The following is a 14,805-nucleotide window of genomic DNA, read 5'->3' as shown; positions in this document are numbered from 1 at the left end:
ACAGAATCAGCTTCATGGGGAACAGTGTAGGCTGAAGAGATTTCACCATTATGGTTTGCCATCACACATTGCTTTGCCAGTCCAGAAAAATTAAAAACATAGTGAACAAAGACATAAGGATTCTACTGAGTTTAAATTTAAACAAAAATGTGAGAAAATGAACATTTTCAGAATTAGCAGGACCTGTGTGATTAGCAGCTGGAATGGAAACTGAGTTTTTAGCATTCTAGCTATGTAGCTTTTTAAATATTGCAGTGTGTTTGTTCAATGGTCAGTCAAAAGGATAACCAATAAAGCTTAAATTTATCCAATGGTCTCATGCGGCAAACTCAAAAGCCTGGTATTAATGAAACCCACCACAATTTCAGTTGGACTGTTAACCAAAAGAAGCCTGAAAAGAAACCAAATTACTGAAGTAGGATTTTTCCATTTGGTTCTAAATAACAATGTTAGTGAATAAATTAGTTGCACGTGTATAAATCTTTCAGTAACAATGGGAAACTGTTTGGCCTTACATGATTAAACTTCCTTATCGTTTCATTCAACCTGAAAAGACCTCTGGATTTAGATTACAACATTTGTCCTATAAGAAGGTATATCTACTCTGGAATACAGAAAAAAAAGTATAGGAAGCACTTGACCATGCCGCATCTCTGGAAAATGAAAGTTATTATTTCAGGTCATCATTCTATTGATCATTATTCTATTGGATAGTCACGATTTGAAAGTTAACTATTCTCTCTTAAATGCTGCTGGGCTAGTTGAATATTTTTCAAATTTTCTGTTTAATTTCAAACTTTCAGTTTCTGCTACAATTTGTTTTCAGATGTCTACCTTAGATTAGGTAAACAGAAATTCTGTACAACTCAGAAGCTTGACTCCCAAATCCCCAAAATACAAAAAAAATTGCAGCAAACATTGAACGCATGTTAATTGGTGGGCTACTGTACAGAGAGGCTACAGGGAGATTAGGGAGCTAGGGAGATACATGGATGATTCTTTAATCACTGTACAGGATATTTCTTTATTTATTTCTAATCCTTGCCCAGGATATAAAAGGTTTGACTCTCATCTTTAGATTGCCCTCCTCTGAGATTTTAACTGTAGATCAATATTTTTAATAATGGGCACTCATAAGAATTAATAAGTTATGGCCCCAAGATATTCAGAATGTATATTAATTATTTAAAGAGCATGAAAGGTGTTGATTTAACAAATTGAACCCCGAATGCAAGGTTAAGCAAGTAGACTAGTTAGTGTTAATGGAGTACAACAAGAGAAAATGAATAGTTATTTGATGAAGTATTTAGTGAAGTCAGGGGTTCACGAACAGAGGAATCATGATGCCAGTTCATGGAATATTGAAAGCAAACGTGCACCCATAGAAAGCAATTAGAAAATTACAGTCCAAGAACGTTGGAGTATGAGTGTGATGAAGTCCTTATCACAATTAAAAAATGTTTTAACAGGAAAAGGTTTCAATCATCTTGGAGTAACAGGTAAAACTCGTTCAGCGGATTTAACATCTTTGGCATTCTTTACACTTGGTGGCTGTGAATGTCTAGTCATTGAGTATAGTTAAATCTGACAGTCATAGATTTTGACACAAAATAAAGATGATGGATATAAGGATTCAGTAGGAACATGAACTGCAAGTACAGGGTCAACCATGATCTTATTCAATGGTACAGTATGCCAATAGGACTAAATGATTTACGCCAGCATCTTTGTTGTTATATTATCATACCTGCACATTGAAATTTCTGCAAGTCCAACCCTTTTTCAATGGGTACAACAGTTAAATATTGCAGAAGACTCTTGTGTTCACCCAATCCCAGCTCCACAAGTCTTCTCTCATTCTTTTCGTAGGCTGTATTTTCTGCCAAGTTATCTTCTTCTGCTTCTAAGTAAGATGACAGAACTGCTCGAATCATTTCACGCCATGATCTTGCCTCTGCAGCATTTTCAGCCTGAAGTCTCAGTGTAACTTCAGATGTAAGTATTTTAAAATTTGCTGGGCCACCCAATGCAGTATCAGGTATAACATCTTTAAAGGTCTCAATTTTATAGCTTTTGCATAGTATTTTTTGCTGTTCCTGGAGCTGAAAATATTTCAGTGCTTCCAATGTCAAAGTGAAAATGTAGCGAGTCCACCTTTTTCCTGTTAACAAGTAGAGGACCGTTTCTTTAATTGCATCTAATTGAGGTTCAGCCTCAGAAACCCAATTATATTCTTGATGGGGGCTATTTTCATTGTGATTTAAGTGATCAGCAGAGTAAAAGATAGGTGTCTCAGAAACAGAATCTGGCTTCTCATTTGTTGAGCTCTCTACATCCAATGATTTTTGTTTTGGAGTTTGCAAGGGTCGACATTGCTCTAATGCTTCCTGAATTCGATCGATCCAGTCTTCAGCTTCATCTCGAGAGGGTGCACGGAGGTATAATTTCTTGCCAGCAAAAACCACATGAAATCTCCCATCACTGTGGGCATGCCCCACTAATTCACATCTTAGTAAAGAGCAGTTCTCACAACAATTGCGGTCATCACCACTCTGATATAGACGGAACTCAAAAGGTGATAACTCACAGTAATACTCTTTCCAAATACCAACATGACCTCGCCTCTCTAAATTACCCAACTTCAGGAGTCCACGAAAAGGGTTTGAAATACCTGTTAAGAGAGATGTCAAAGAATGAAATACTCTTCCCCAAATCTGTAACAAATATAGCACAACTGAAACTGTTATGCAACAAGAGTGCTCTAAGAAATAGAATAATCCATCTTAACTTTGTCAAGGATCCAGCGAATATATTCACAAATTATCATGCTATTGAGAATAGAAAGCAGGCTAGGCCTTGGGATCAGTTTGCGTGTGTACGTTGGTGTGATGGAGTTAAGAGGACAGGAATCAGGTTGGCTGCCAAGAGTACTGCTAGCCAAGCACCAATAGCTGGCAGTGTGGGGCTGTTGAATCAAATACAATGGCAAAGAAACATGAAAACCTGAAAATCACTGGCAAGATTCTCACCTTTGAACATAAAATTAAGGATTAAGGCACAGATAATCTAGAATGATACTCTAGTGTTGCTGCAATCATTCACATTAACTTAAGATAGCACTTGTCTATCTTAAACACAAAAAAGTCTGCAGATGCTGGAAATCCAAAGCAACACAGACAAAACGCTGGAAGAACTCAGGTCAGGGAGCATCTATGGAAATGTATAACAGTCGATGTTTCGGGCCAAGACCCTTCTTCAGGATTGGAAAGAAAGGGGGAAGATGCCAGAATAAAGAGGTGGGGTGAGGGGAAAGAGGCTAGCTAGAAGGCGACAGGTGAAGTCAGGTGGGTAAGAAAGATAAAAGGCTGGAGATGGAGTCGGATGGGAGAGGTGAGTGGACATAATAGAGAGGGAAGGTGGAGGGGCACCGGGAGGTGATAGGCAGGTGAGAAGAGGTAAGAGGCCACAGTGGGGAACAGAAGAAGAGGGAAGGAAGAGGGATTTTTTTTTTACTGGAAGGAGAAATTGATATTCATGCCATCAGGTTGGAGGCCATCCAGATAGAGTATCATGTGTTCCTCCTCCACACTGAGGGTGGTCTCATCTTGGCACAACTTGTCAGAACGGGAATGGGAATCAGAATTAAAACGTTTTGTCACTGGGAAGTTCCACTTTTGGCGGATGGAGCAAAGCTGCCTGATGAAGTGGTCTCTCAATTTACAATGGGTCTCACCAATGCAGAGGAGACCACTTCGGGAGCTCTGGACACAATAGGCAACCCCAGCAGATTTGCAGATGAAGTCTTGCCTTGCCTGGCGGAACAGTTTGGTGCCCTGAATGGAGGTGAAGGAGGTGGTGGATGGGCAGGTGTAGCACTTAGGCCACTTCAAGGGATAAGTTCTGTGTGGGAAATTATTGGGGAGGGACAAATGAGCAAGAGAATCACAGACGGAGCGATCCATGCAGAAAACAGAGAAATCGAGTGGGGAGGTAAAGATATAGAAACATAGAAAACCTACAACACAATACCGGCCCTTCGGCCCACAAAGTTGTGCCGAACATGTCCCCACCTGAGAAATTACTAGGCTTACCTATAGCCCTCTATTTTACTAAGCTCCATGTACCTATCTAAAGGCCTCTTAAAAGAGCCTATTGTATCCACCTCCACCACCGTTGCCAGCAGCCCATTCCACGCACTCACCACTCTGAGTAAAAAACCTAACATATCCTCTGTACCTATTCCGCAGCACCTTAAGCCTGTGTCCTCTTGTGGCAACCATTTCAGCCCTGGGAAAAAGCCTCTGACTGTCCACACAATCAATGCCTCTCATCATCTTGTACACCTCTATCAGGTCACCTCTCATCCTCCTTCGCTCCAAGGAGAAAAGGCCGAATTCACTCAACCTATTCTCATAAAGCATGCTCCCCAATCCAGGCGACATCTTTGTAAGTCTCCTCTGCACCCTTTCTATGGCTTCCACATCCGGTACTCCCAGCGCGGCCTCCTCTACATCGGCTAGACCTGATGCAGATTGGGGGACCGCTTCATCGAGCACCTACGCTCTGTCTGTCATAATAGACAGGACCTCCCAGTTGCCACTCACTCCCATCTAGATATGTCCGTACATGGCCCCCCTCTACTGCCATGATGAGGCCAAACTCAGGTTGGAGGAGCAACACCTCATCTACCGTCTGGGAAGCCTCCAGCCTGGTGGTATGAACATTGAATTCTCCAATTTCCGGTAATTCCCTCCCCCTATCCCAGGTCCCTCTCTGCCTCTCTCCCCTTTCAACTTTCTGCTTCTTTATCTCTACAGTTCTTTCATGCTTAACCCCTCCCCCCTTTATCTTTCCTCCGATTGGTTTTCCACCTGGCAACTCTAGGCCCTACCCCCTCCCCTATCTCTATTACTGGGCTTCGGCCCTCTCTTCCCCCCCATTCCTGATGAAGGGTCTCGGCCCGAAATGTTGGCTACTCTTTTCTCACAGATGCTGCCTGACCTGCTGAGTTCTTCCAGCGTTGTGTACGTATTTGTTGATCCACAGCATCTGCAGTTGTATTTTTGTGTTCCACATGCTTCCTGTAGTGGGGCGAACAGAACTGAGCACAGTACTCTAAGTGGGCTCTGACCAGGGTCCTATATAGCTGCAACATTAACTCTCGGCTCCTAAATTCAATTTCACGATTGATGAAGGCCAATATACCGTACGCCTTCTTAACCACAGAGTCAACTTGCGCAGCTGCTTTGAGCGTCCTATGGACTCGGACCCCAAGATCTCTCTGATCCTCCACACTGCCAAGAGTCTTACCATTAATACTATATTCTGCCATCATATTTGACCTACCAAAATGAACCACTTCACACTTATCTGGGTTGAACTCCATCTGCCACATCTCAGTTCAGTTTTGCATCCCATCAACATCCCGCTGTAACCTCTGACAACCCTCCACACTATCCACAACACCCCCAACCTTTGTGTCATCAGCAAACTTACTAACCCATCCCTCCACTTCCTCATCCAGGTCAGTTATAAACATCACGAAGAGTAAGGGTCCCAGAACAGATCCTTGAGGCACTCCACTGGTGACCGACCTCCATGCAGAATATGATCCGTCTACAACCACTCCCTGCCTTCTGTGGGCAAGCCAGTTCTGGATCCACAAAGCAATGTCCCCTTGGATCCCATGCCTCCTTACTTTCTCAGTTAGCCTTGCATGGGGTACCTTATCAAATGCCTTGCTGAAATCCATATACACTACATCTACTGCTCTTCCTTCATCAAGGTGTTTAGTCACATCCTCAAAAAATTCAAACAGACTCGTAAGGCACTACCTTGCCCTTTACAAAGCCATGCTGACTACTCCTATCATATTATACCTCTCCAAATGTTCATAAATCTTGCCTCTCAGGATCTTCTCCATCAACTTACCAACCACTGCTGTAAAGCTCACTGGTCTATAATTTCCTGGGCTATCTCTACTCCTTTTCTTAAATAAAGGAACAACATCCGCAACCCTCCAACCCTCTGGAACCTCTGCCGTCCCCATTGATGATGCAAGGATCATCACCAGAGGCTCATCAATCTCCTCTTTCACCTCCCACAGTAGCCCGAGGTACATTTCATCCGGTCCCAGCAACTTATCCAACTTAATGCTTTTCCAAAAGCTCCAGCACATCCTCTTTCTTAATATCTACATGCTCAAGCTTTTCAGTCTGCTGCAAGTCATCACTACAATCACTAAGATCCTTTTCCAGAGTGAATACTGAAGTATTCATTAAGTACCTCTGCTATTTCCTCCGGTTCCATACACACTTTGCCACTGTCACATTTGATAGGTCCTATTCTTTCACGTCTTATCCTCTTGCTGTTCACATACTTGTAGAATGCCTTGGGGTTTTCCTTAATTCTGCCCGCCAAGGCCTTCTCATGGCCCCTTCTGGCTCTGCTAATTTCATTCTTAAGTTTGTTCCTAGTAGCCTTATAATCTTCTACATCTCTAACATTACCTAGCTCTCTGAACCTTTTGTAAGCTTTTCTTTTCCACTAGATTACAGTATTTGTACATCACAGTTCCTGTACCCTACCATAACTTCTGTCTCATTGTGACGTACCTATACAGAACTCTACACAAATATCCCCTGAATATTTGCCACATTTCTTCCTTCCGTACTTTTCCCTGAGAACATCTGTTTCCAGTTTAAGCTTCCAATTTCCTGCCTGATAGCCTCATAATTCCCCTTACTCCAATTAAACACTTTTCTAACTTGTCTGTTGCTATCTCTCTCCAATGCTATTGTAAAGGAGATAGAATTATGATCACTATCTCCAAAATGCTCTCCCACTGAGAGATCTGACACCTGACCAGGTTTATTTCCCAATACCAAATCAAGTACAGCCTCTCCTCTTGTAGGCTTATCTACATACTGTGTCAAGAAACCTTCCTGAACACACCTAACAAACTCCACATCCATCTACACCCCTCGCTCTAGGGAGATGCCAATCGATATTTGGGAAATTAAAATCTCCCATCAGAACAACTCTTATTATTGCACCTTTCCAGGATCTGTTCCCCATCTGCTCCTTGATATCCGTTACTATTAGGTGGCCTATAAAAAACACCCAGTATAGTTATTGACTCTTTCCTATTCCTAACCTCCACCCACAGAGACTCCAATCCCTCCATAGTGTAACAGCTACAGAAAAGGTGGACACCATCTCTGATCAACGCCCCCACCTCTTTTGCCTCCCTCCCTGCCCTTTCTGAAACATCTAACACCCGGCACTTTAAGTAACCGATCCTGTCCCTGAGCCATCCAAGTCTCTGTAATGGCCACTACATCACATCTCCAAGTACTGATCCATGCTCTAAGCTTCTCCGCTTTGTTCACAACACTCCTTGCATTAAAATAGACACATCTCAAGCCTTCCGTCTGAGCACGTCCCTTCTCTATCACCTGCCTGTCCCTCTCGCACGGTCTATAAGCTTTCTCTATTTGTGAGCCAACCGCCTCTTCCCCAGTCTCTTCAGTTTGGCTCCTACCACCCAACAATTCTAGTTTAAACTTTCCCCAGTAGCCTTAGCAAACCTTCCCGCCAGGATATTGGTCTCCCTGGGATTCAAGTGCAACCTGTCCTTTTTGTACAGGTCACACCTGCCCCAAAAGAGGTCCCAATGGTCCAGAAATCTGAATCCCTGCCCCCTGCTCCAATCTCTCAGTCACATTTTTATTCTCCTCCTATTCCTATTCTCGCTGTCGTGTGGCACAGGCAGTAATCACGAGATTACTACCTTTGCAGTCCTGTTTCTCAACTTCCTTCCTAACTCCCTGTAGTCTGTTTTCAGGACCTCTTCCCTTTTTCTACCTATGTCATCGGTACCAATATGTACCACGACCTCTGGCTGTTCTCCTTCCCACCACAGGATATCTTGGACATGATCCGAAACATCTCGGACCCTGGCACCTGGGAGGCAAACTACCATCCAAGTTTCTTTCCTGTGTCCACAGAATTGCTTGTCTGACCCCCTAACTATAGAGTCCCCTATCACTACTTCCTCTCTCTTCCCTTTCCTACCCTTCTGAGCCACAGGGCCAGACTCTGTGCCAGAGGCACAGCCACTGCCGCTTCCCCCAGGTAGGCAGTCTCCCCCCCCCCCCCCCCCCCCCCCAACAGTACTCAAACAGGAGTACTTATTGTCAAGGGGTACAGCCACAGGGGTTCTCTCTAGTACCTGACTCTTCCCCTTCCCCCACTGACTGTGACCCACTTGTCTCTCTCCTGTGGCCCCAGTGTGACCACCTGCCTATAACTCCTCTCTCTTTGGTGGTAGGTTCCCTTTGAAGATGGCGGAAGTTGCAGAGGATGATGCCTTTGATGCGGAGGCTAATGGGGTGGTACATTAGGACAAGAGAAGCCCCATCACTGTTAGGTGACGGGAAGATGGGGTGAGCCTGTAACTTCTTGGGGTTGTAAAAGATCCCATACTGGAACCACTCCTTTGCTCAAAGGAGTAAAGGAGAATCTCTCTGGCTTTTTGGCCTATATTTATTCCTCAAGCAATTCTAAGGTGTATTACCTGGTTATCATCACAGTTGTTTTGGAGACCTAACTCTTGTAGAAAATGGTCATTACACTCATTATATTAGAAGAGTGACTATATGCTGCACTATGTATTAGGACATCCAAACCTCATGAAAAGTACAGCTCTTTGTTTTGCTACAAGAGCAGATGCAGATGTAAACTGATTTACCAGAAATTTGTAATGTGCATAAACTGTAAACAGTGAATAGAAAAGCATTCTCCAAAATATTCCTGCTGCCATCCTGAAAGCTGGTTAAATTAGAATCAATAAATTTGTTAAAGGCATAAACTGTATGTTTTTCAAATTATTATTAGATATAACATACTCTATCCAAGCTCTAATTTTAGTAACATTTGTTTTGATGTAAAGATGTTGATATTGGGTATATCAATGAGTTCAAAGATTTATTTAACAAGATTACTGTAGTCTCTTCTTGAATAGTGCTGAAATCTTCATTGAGCAAAAGAGTACAAATGAGCAAGATGCTTAACTCTTGAGTTTTCAATGCCAGCTGTCTTGGTGACTAAATATTTATCCAGTAATATAGTATGTAGAAGATTGAGGGGAGATTTGATAGAGGTATACATTATTATGAGGGGTAAATACAAGTAGGCTTTTTCCACTGAGGTTGAGTGGGACTACAACTGAAAGTCATGGGTCAGGGTAAAAGCTGAAAAGTTTGAGAACATGAGGGGAAACTTCTTCACTCAGAGGGTCATGAGAGTGTGAATCAGCTGTCAGCAAGTGGTGCATGCGAGCTCGATTTCAACGTCTAAGAAAAGTTTGGATAGGAACATAGACGGTAAGGGTATGGAGGGCTATGGTCCTGGTGTAGGTTGATGGGAGTAGGCAGTTTAATGATTTGACATGGATTGAATGGGCTGAAGGGCCTGCTTCTGTGCTTAACTCAATACAGTAAGAGCTTCGATCAACTGATTGTTTAAGTTAGTCCACTGACAGACTCTGAACAAAATTTTTCCGGTTGCTTAAATCTTGCAGCTTTCTCTGCTACTTCTCAATTAAATGAAAATGTCAAATTCAATATTATTTGGTTGCAATCTCTCTGTTAAGTCATTCCTACCTGTCTTTCGGCGATGGGTCACTTTAAAGGATGTTTCCTCTTGAACACATTTATTCTGTGAGAAATTGGAAGCTGATCCATTTTCATTTACTGAAGTGCTACTTTCATTCCTTGATGCTGTGTTGGCAGAACATTCCACTGAACTTTCCCCTGTGCTTTGTGGGAGCACTTCTTGTGGAGAAGGCTTGCAAATATCATCATCTGATATCCAGCTACTTAGCTTCTGAAAAAGTCAAGTTTGTGTTTGCAAAGAATTGTTACATAAAGGAGCACTTCTATAACTTAACATAAAATTATTACATAAGTTACACACACACAATGCTGGAGGAACTCAGATCAGGCATGGAAAAGAGCAGTCGACGTTTTTGGCCAAGACCCTTCTTCAGGATTGGGAAGGGGCAGACACCAGAATAAAAAGGTGGAGTGAGGTGAAAGGGGATAGCAAGAAGGTGATAGGTGAAGCCAAGAGGTGGGAAAGGTGACTGGAGAAGGAGTCTGATAGGAAAGGAGATAAGGCTGTGGGAGTAAGAGAAGGAGGAGGGGCACCAAGGGAGGTGACAGGCAGGTGAGGGAAGAGATAAGAAGCCAGAATGGGGGAATAGAAATTGGGGGGGTGGGGAGGAAAGAGATGACTTCATAAAATTGGTTTCAAACTAATTTCAAGATGCATTGCAAAGTGCTTATAAAGGTACAAAAGAACCTACTAGTGTATCAAAATTAAGTTTGCATGCCATTGCAAACTTTAAAAATATCCTACTTTAAATTAATAATCCTTTCCATCGTAGTTTATCTTTCATCTGATTGTGTTCTGCATTAAGAACATTTTAAAAATGTCTTGCATAAATAGGATTATTCAACATTACCAAACTTTAAAGCAATTTCTGAAAGATTGCTGTAAACAAATGAGAAAAACAAAACTAATCAGACTACTTCAATAAAAGGTAACTCTATGCTTATTCATTTTGAATGCTTCCGAATGTCAGGGGTATTCAGAAAGATCTCAAAATGTTAGGATATTCAAAATGATTGTCAGTTTTGCCAGATGGCAAAGGAGGTGTACGGTGCTGCCATGTTTCCAAGCTTTTCCACTTGTTTTATAGATAAGGTTATTCTGGCCCAGTCTCATCTGATAACGTCATACTGGTATTCTCACTAAATTGATGCCAATGTTTCCGAGTGGTAGAAGCCACAGGTTCAGGATGTGATGTCTAAACAGTTTTGAGGAAGGGTTTTGGCTCAAAACATCAACTGTGCTTTTTTCCATAGATGCTGCCTGGCCTGCTGAGTTCCTCCTGCATTTTGTGTGAGTTATTGTACAGTATGATTTTGGGGTGCCAATCAAATAAGTTCACCATCTTGTTTCTGGTGTACAGAAACTCCCAAAATATTGGGGTGATTCTGCAACAATAATGTTTTAAAGACAGTTTCCAGAAGTTTTAGGCTTATTTTTCAAGCTTTACAAATAAAAAGAATAATTATTTTGGGAATACTTTCTTTTGTCCTTGATCTTTTCATCTTACCATTTTCAGATACACTCTGATTAAGAACCTTGAAGTAGCTCAAGTTGATAAAATAACATAGATTGGGTTGGGGGAGGGGAAAAAACATCCACTCTGATTCGCTGCTTAAGTATTGCTCTCCTCCTCCAAGCCAGAAAATAATCCAAATTGCAACCTACAACTTCTGTGGTTTCAACTTTACCCATTAAATGTACAGTTCTGTTTAAAATCCATCTACATGCTGCACAATAGCACTAAAGCTACAAAGCAGAATTTCAATTATTGAAAATCAATAGAAACATCACCCACATTAGATCATTTTACCTTGCCTGGATACAACTATAAAATTGGACAACTGCCAGAATTATAGCACACTAAACAAATTGACTCACATTATTATCTCCTGGCTCAGTCAAGTGATTTTTGGTAACATTCAATGTATCCTCTTGACCTGTTACATCAGCAGCTCTTCTCACCACAGAAACTTGATCCACAGCTTCAGTATCAATATGGTCAGCTTTTACTTCCTGGTCCTGGCACGCTACAGATTGCAAAGCACTCTCAGACAATTTTTCAGAACGTACAGGGTTTAGCAACTCAACACTGAGAGGGACAGTTTTAGTGTCATTTTCAGGCTGCGATCCATTAGCAGTCACAGGATGGTGCAAAGCTAAAACATGGGTGGAGGCAGGGCATTCAGTTTCTGAATAGTTTCCTATAGTCTGTATATTTGTTTCCTCATCACATGCATGTTGGTCAACAACCAATTCACCTGACTGAGTATTCAATGGAATATCATATGCTGGAGGCAATGGGGATAATTCAGGCTGAGATATAGTAATTGAGACATTGCAACTCAGGGAAACTGGAGTTTGATCCTCTCCAAGTTCATCTGGTGTCCTTTAAACAGACAGAAAAATAGGAATTAGTCAAATAACTTAAAATGGAGCAAAAAGGAGCCACACAAACAGCACTCTACAACCTTGTTCGGAATCTATTCTCCAAATAGTAATTAATACCCTTTATGCATTCAGTTACTTCAAAATCTATCTAAATTTTAAAAAGGTTAAAAGACTTCTAATAATGTTCTTCTTCAAACTGCAGAGGCATCTTTGCACTCAGTGCATTGATCTCAGTGCATGGATCTCAACAGTTTTCTCTTAAAGGTCAACCATGAAAAACACATTTGACCTCACTCCTTATATAGTGAGCATTGTTGAACTATCACAAATCAAATCAGACCACGAGTAGAGAACTGTGTCCAATTCTGTTTACCACGCACAAGTATGGACTCAAAGATGCAGGAGAAATTTACAAGAATATTTATCCAATAAGGTTAGTCTTGAGAACCTGGGGTAGTTCTTTAAAGAGCAAAAGCAGCTATGGAATTTTGACAACGTTATGCAAGATGGACTAACATTGTCATAAATACAGAAGTAGTTTCTGTTAGCAGATAGTCAAGAGCCAGGGCACACACAAGTATAAGGTAAAAACTAGATTAGGAAGCTTAAGGAAGAACCATACAAGAATAATAAAAGCGCACAAAATCACAGAAAATGGCAACCATATTCATGCCAGTTAAAAATAACCTATAGTAAGTGTTTGAGATCTTGATATATAAACAACTTCCCCAGTCAACCAAAAGTTATGCTAGTGCACTGCACTGAAGGTGACAGTGCCTTTATAGAGAGGTGGCGCCAGAGGTCAGGGAAGTGGTCCACATTTTCCAACATATTGACAGCAACTTTACTTTTGAGGTTCGCATTGTCCATCAGAGGCAGGTTGGATGACTTGTACTCAGAATCTGAACATGAACATTTGCTATAGTCGATGTGCTATAGCTCAACCATTGTGTCAAAAACAGCACAGTTTCTCCTGTAAATGGACTCTAACCCAGCACAAAACAAGTTGGTGACAAGTTGTAAAGATGAAAAGTTCATTTAATAATAATCAGAATCAGGTTTATTTCACGTTTTGAGAAATTTGTTAACCTGGCAGCAACAGTACAACACATGATAATATAGAAAGAAAAAAATCAATAAACCAAGTAAATCAATTACAGTGTAGCGGTGTGCTACATGCAGCGCTGCAATAACAACACGGAGTCGGTGAGCTGCAGTTACAAAAGAGGTTTATTCAAACTTAGTGGCCTCGCTTTAAAGCCTTCCTGATCCCGCCCTGCCCTGGCGGGAATGTCGTAGGGGGCGCATATTCACAGTCCCATTCCGCGCGCGGGCTTTTCCCCTTGCTGGTGAAGCAGGCTTGGCGCCCTCTTTGGGACCTCAATGCCGGCACGCGCCACTTTGTGAACCAGTTCGAGGGCGCTCGGAAGGGGGTCGCCACATAACCCCTCCCCAGAACCGGCGATACACCCCCTAATGTCCACAGTCTGGGTCGGACTCTGTTTGGGAGGTCTGCCTCTGCGCCACGGTGCCTGAATCTCGACCGGCTCTGCCAAGTCCACATGGGCCGGTTTGAGTCGGTCCACCGTGAAAACCTCCTCTTCCCTCCCCCAATGTCCAGCACGAATATGGACCCGTTGTTTCTGATCACCGTAAATGGCCCGTCGTAGGGCCGCTGTAGTGGGGCCCGATGTCCGCCCCGTCGTACAAAAACAAACTTACAGTTTTGCAGGTCTTTGGGTACGCAGGTCGGGTTCTGCCCATGCTGCGAAGTAGGTATGGGGGCCAGGTTACCGAGCCTCTCGTGTAGTCTGCCCAGGACTGCTGCGGGTTCTTCCTCTTGCCCCCTTGGGGCTGGTATGAACTCTCCTGGGACGACCAGGGGTGTGCCATACACCAACTCGGCTGACGAGGAGTGCAGATCCTCTTTGGGCGCTGTGCAGATTCCGAGCAGGACCCAGGGGAGCTCATCCACCCAGTTAGGCATTTTGAGGCGGGCCATGAGAGCCGACGTCAGGTGACGGTGGAAACGCTCCACTAGTCCGTTCGACTGTGGGTGGTAGGCAGTTGTGTGGTGCAGCTGTGTCCCCAAAAGGCTGGCCATAGCTGACCACAGGCTGGAGGTGAACTGGGCGCCTCTGTCGGAGGTAATGTGGGCCGGTACACCAAAGCAAGATACCCAGGTGGCAATCAGTGCCCGGGCACAAGATTCGAAGGTGGTGTCGGTGAGCGGGACCGCCTCTAGCCATCTTGTGAACCGGTCCACGATAGTCAGGAGGTGCCGCACTCCTCGTGACACTGGCAAGGGACCCACGATATCCACATGTGGTCGAAACTCCGGTGGGTGGGGTGGAACTGCTGCGGCAGGGCTTTGGTGTGCCGATGCACCTTGGCTGTTTGGCAGCGCATGCACGTTCTGGCCCATTCACTGACCTGCTTGCGGAGTCCATGCCAAACGAACCTGTTCGCTACCATCCGGACGGTTATCCTGATGGAGGGGTGCGCTAAGTTGTGAATGGAGTTGAAAACGCGCCGGCGCCAGGCTGCTGGAACGACGGGGCGGGGTTGGCCGCTGGTGACGTCACAGAGTAGGGTCCTCTCACCTGGGCCTACGGGGAGGTCCTGGAGCTGCAAACCGGAGACTGCAGTCCTGTAACTAGGGATCTCCTCGTCTGCCTGCTGCGCCTCCGCCAGTGCTTCATAGTCTAACCCCTGGGACAGGGCTTGGATGTTAGGGCG

The 14,805-nt window shown here is 43.5% G+C and overlaps 1 protein-coding gene across 5 annotated transcripts in view; it reads right to left on the bottom strand.

Annotated features, from left to right (window-relative positions):
- plekhm1 (pleckstrin homology domain containing, family M (with RUN domain) member 1) overlaps positions 1 to 14,805 on the bottom strand; it is an 89,258-nt gene that overhangs the window by 38,819 nt on the left and 35,634 nt on the right. For all 5 annotated transcript variants that reach the window (XR_012101996.1, XR_012101997.1, XM_073070675.1 and 2 more), the window contains exons 5-7: positions 11,557 to 12,064; positions 9,666 to 9,888; positions 1,748 to 2,671 (exon numbers count right to left, since the gene is read on the bottom strand). Coding sequence is in view for 3 of the 5 variants with exons in the window: in XM_073070675.1 (XP_072926776.1) it covers positions 1,748 to 2,671; positions 9,666 to 9,888; positions 11,557 to 12,064 (1,655 nt within the window). In the remaining 2 variants the exon portion in view is untranslated. The remainder of the gene's footprint in view (positions 1 to 1,747; positions 2,672 to 9,665; positions 9,889 to 11,556; positions 12,065 to 14,805) is intronic.

This window comes from Hemitrygon akajei, chromosome 18 (genome assembly GCF_048418815.1).
Source record: "Hemitrygon akajei chromosome 18, sHemAka1.3, whole genome shotgun sequence".
Taxonomy (NCBI): Eukaryota; Metazoa; Chordata; class Chondrichthyes; order Myliobatiformes; family Dasyatidae; genus Hemitrygon; species Hemitrygon akajei.
Note: the sequence above shows the minus strand (reverse complement) of the source record. Positions and strands in the feature narration are given on the sequence as shown.